Here is a 4,369-nt window from a genome sequence, read left to right on the forward strand (position 1 = left end):
TTAAGGGAGTGCTTTCGGTACGGTTAGGGGCATACACGTTTACGACGTGTATGATTGAATGGTAAAGTCTAATGTCGGCAGCCAAAATTCTACCGTTCCCATCCCCAGAGTGAGAAACAAAGCTAAGGGCGTTATGCTTTAGCAAGATCCCGACTCCGTTCTCCGATCGGGCCCCCGAAAGAGAAGACCAAAAAATCGCTTTATTCGGCTCCCATTCGACGCACCACCCACCCTCCGTCACAGGAGAACTATGCGTCTCCTGGAGGAGAATGATGTGGGCGTCTAACGACCGGAGGGATGACAATACAGCGGATCGCTTAGCTGGATCGGCCATCCCCCCGACGTTGAATGTGGCTATTTTTAGGAAATTCGCCATGACTATTGATATTGGCGTGTTACAACGGTGTATCAAAAAAAAACGCTTCTAGTCCCTAAACGGTATAGTTAAGAGCGTGCATGGGGAAAAACGTTTTACACTCAGAGCATTGGCTACCTTGCCCATCCCCTAACGGATGAGCATGGCCACACGAGCATTTAATGTAGCACTTTTTACAACCCGGGCAAGTTATGGCTTCTCCCTCTTTAGATAGAAGCGTGTCCTGCCCGCACTCACACGAAACGATATTGTGAAAATTTTCAAAACAGGCCCGCTTTCGGTCATCGCCAGAGTTCGACGACGACCTATCACGCTTATTAAGTACCGGTACCTTGTCCTCTCCGCTGGAGTCAGAGAGGTCTCTTGCAGCTTCCAAAAGGTCTTCGAGGATTCCCTCTTTCAGTTGGATTTCCTTCTCTTCGGCCGGGTCGGCCAATAAATCCACTTCTTTGTCTTCAGCCGGGTGGGCCAATAAATCCAAATCTTTGTCCAGTAAATCCAAGTCCGGATCCTGTGTTGGCGGGGAACTGGGCCCTGTTTTCCCGCCCGTAGGGTCGGGGGCACCCGAGGTACCACCCTCAGGATCAGGTGTGGGCCCAGATTTCCGCGGGGTTTGCTTCTTTGTCGCCCCGGGTTTCTTGGCTGCGGCACCCGAAGTGCCTCCCGCGCTCTTCTTTGGTTTCCGCGGCGGGTTTCGTTGTGGCCTTGGGCCAGGAGGGGCGGGGGCACCCGAGGTGCCGCCCTCCGGATACTGAAGATCCTTTCCTTTGTCGGGGGCACCCGAGGTGTCGCCCTCCGGATACTGAAGATCCTTTCCTTTGTCGGGGTCACCCGAGGTGACGCCCTCCGGATTCTGAAGTTTCCCATTGTCGGAGGCACCCGAGGTGCCGTCCTCCGGATACTGAAATTTCCCATTGTCGGGGGCACCCGAGGTGCCGCCCTCCGGATGCTGAAGTTCCTTGTTGGCCTCTGTTGTTAGAGGCTCCAGTGCCTGTGCAACCAGGGTGCCTGTCTCGGTGGCACTGGACTTCAGGGGGTTGGCATTCGCGTTGCCGCTTTTCTTTCGGTTTCGGTGCCCCTGGACCACCTGAAAACCGTCGTTCTTCTCCGCCCGCACCGGGGTGGAGGTAGCCGAAGGTAGAGGCGGGCCCTCGACCGCTTCCTCTACCGAGTTTTCGGGGGTGTTTTCCCGGCTTTTGAGTGCCTCGCACTCGTCACGCATGTGCCCAAACTGGCGACATACGAAGCACTGCGGTGGTTGGTTGTCATATTCAATGACAAAGGCCAAACCACCCAGTCTGATTTTCGGACCAATTGGGCTTTCCTTGAGGTCAACCGTTTTTGTGTCGAAGGTTCGTTTGCCATCGTACAGGCCCCAACGATCCTTGACCTTCTCGTGCTTCTTGACCTCTCCGTGCTTACGTTCGATGTATGCACGGATTTCCTCGTTGGAGTACCTGGGTGGAACCTCCTTCACCCAAACCCGGGTCCACTCCGAGTCGTAGAGTTTTGCATACTCCACGTTGGGGTGCGACCCGAGTTTCCTTTGCAGCGTGCGCGCACCCTCCTTGGTGCGGCACGTGAAGTCCGTGAGCCCTCCACGGCGCTCGACGATGCCTTCGAGCTCCTGCGCCGGAAAGTTGACCTTTTTCAACAGTTCATAAATGAACTGTCGAGTCTTCCGGGCAGGAAGCTTGGCTAGTACTTCAGTCTCCCGACTGAAAGGTGGAAGGTTGCGGCTTGCAACGACATTCCACGCCTTGGCCATGGTCGAAACTCGTTCAAGCGGAACGGTGAGTTTCGACGTTAATTCTCCTTCAAAGGTCGACCTTGCAGCAGGAAGGTTCGACCGTGACGTCACTAGGTCGAAATCGACTTCGACTTGCTGTGACGACGTATCAGCAGTTGGGCCGGCGCCCTGCACGCTGGGTGACCGACTGGTCCTTTCCACGCAAGAGCCCTGAAAAGGGCTGGGAGCCCCGGACGTTCGTCGGTCTGGGATGGGGGTGGGTGGAGAAAGCGGGCCGGGGTGTCGTGGGTGCTGGTGTCGAAGGTTTGGGCTCTGCCTTACCGGGCTGGGGTCGCGCTCGGGGGCAGGCTTGGGGGGGCACAGGCCTCGTGTCCACAAGGTGACGCACGAGGTGGCCGGGGTAGCAGGTGGGGAGTCAACTACCCTTTGTGGTGAACACACGGGGTAGTTCGGGTAAGAACGTTTGCGACGGCAATAGAAGTCCGCACAAACGTTAGGCCTAACAGGGGTGGAAACAGTAGATGGGGTAAACGCACAGGGAGCCGAAATGACTTCTATTCGCGCCAGTTCCACGTGTAAATCTATTGACTTAACTTGCTGATGGCACGGATAAGGGGCAATCAATATAATACTGATGCTTACCTTATTCACATAGAATACTGTTATAAGGTAACAGGCGGCTACCTGAAGCCCGTACATGCTTCATTTCAAGACACGGGTTATTTTTACGAGTGAAATGGCAAGAAAAAATCCCCAGTCAGTCGGTGTCGCGCATGATATGTCCACTAGAGCAAAGTAGTGGCCAAAACAATGTGATACTAACTTTGTGCAGTGCTACTGTAACATTGTGGCGTGTTTTCCAATTGCGCAGACCTGTTCATTTTGAGTTTATTCGAAGCATTGCAGGCACATAGGTGTGGTAGCCACCCGGTAATTACCGGATTGGCTCCGGCGCGACTTGCTGGGGCCAGCAGGTCTGGCATAATTACCGAACCTAATTAGCCGACCAGCCCTTGCAGCTGTGCGCTTCAGCTCAACTTCTGGATCACGGGGAGCCTCATTGGCGCCCCCACGGCTTTGTGTAAGGCCCAGCAACACTTCTAATGGGTAATAAAAAAACAAACCTACCAACCAACCGTCCGCAGCGTTAGGCAACCGATTTGAAATAATTAAAGTCGAAAAAAAGTAACACCGAAGTGTTGAAATCGTGAAATCTTACCTTATTCAAATAGAATACTGTTATAAGGTAACAGGCGGCTACCTGAAGCCCGTACATGCTTCATTTCAAGACACGGGTTATTTTTACGAGTGAAATAGCAAGAAAAAATCCCCAGTCAGTCGGTGTCGCGCATGATATGTCCACTAGAGCAAAGTAGTGGCCAAAACAATGTGATACTAACTTTGTGCAGTGCTACTGTAACATTGTGGCGTGTTTTCCAATTGCGCAGACCTGTTCATTTTGAGTTTATTCGAAGCATTGCAGGCACATAGGTGTGGTAGCCACCCGGCAATTACCGGATTGGCTCCGGCGCGACTTGCTGGGGCCAGCAGGTCTGGCATAATTACCGAACATAATTAGCCGATCAGCCCTTGCAGCTGTGCGCTTCAGCTCAACTTCTGGATCACGGGGAGCCTCATTGGCGCCCCCACGGCTTTGTGTAAGGCCCAGCAACACTTCTAATGGGTAATAAAAAAACAAACCTACCAACCAACCGTCCGCAGCGTTAGGCAACCGATTTGAAATAATTAAAGTCGAAAAAAAGTAACACCGAAGTGTTGAGATCGTGAAATCCTACCTTATTCAAATAGAATACTGTTATAAGGTAACAGGCGGCTACCTGAAGCCCGTACATGCTTCATTTCAAGACACGGGTTATTTTTACGAGTGAAATGGCAAGAAAAAATCCCCAGTCAGTCGGTGTCGCGCATGATATGTCCACTAGAGCAAAGTAGTGGCCAAAACAATGTGATACTAACTTTGTGCAGTGCTACTAGAACATTGTGGCGTGTTTTCCACTTGCGCAGACCTGTTCATGGTGACTTTATCCGGAGCATTGCAAGCACATAGGTGTGGTAGCCACCCGGTAATTACCGGGTTGGCTCAGGCGCGACTTGCTGGGGCCTGCAGGTCTGGCATAATTACCGAACATAATTAGCCGACCAGTCCGTGCAGCTGTGCGCTTCAGCTCAACTTCTGCACCACGGGGAGCCTCATTGGCGCCCCCACGACTTTGTGTGAGGCC

At 52.8% G+C, this 4,369-nt stretch overlaps 1 protein-coding gene across 1 annotated transcript; it reads right to left on the reverse strand.

Annotated features, from left to right (window-relative positions):
* Positions 1-431: 431 nt before the first annotated feature.
* Positions 432-2,830, reverse strand: LOC145232375 (uncharacterized). Its single transcript, XM_080096987.1, has one exon. The coding sequence runs from the start codon at positions 2,823-2,825 to the stop codon at positions 432-434; it is 2,394 nt and encodes a 797-aa protein (XP_079953113.1). The 5' UTR covers positions 2,826-2,830.
* Positions 2,831-4,369: the final 1,539 nt, after the last annotated feature.

This window comes from Phallusia mammillata, chromosome 6, assembly GCF_965637545.1.
Source record: "Phallusia mammillata chromosome 6, kaPhaMamm4.hap1.1, whole genome shotgun sequence".
NCBI classification, from domain to species: domain Eukaryota; kingdom Metazoa; phylum Chordata; class Ascidiacea; order Phlebobranchia; family Ascidiidae; genus Phallusia; species Phallusia mammillata.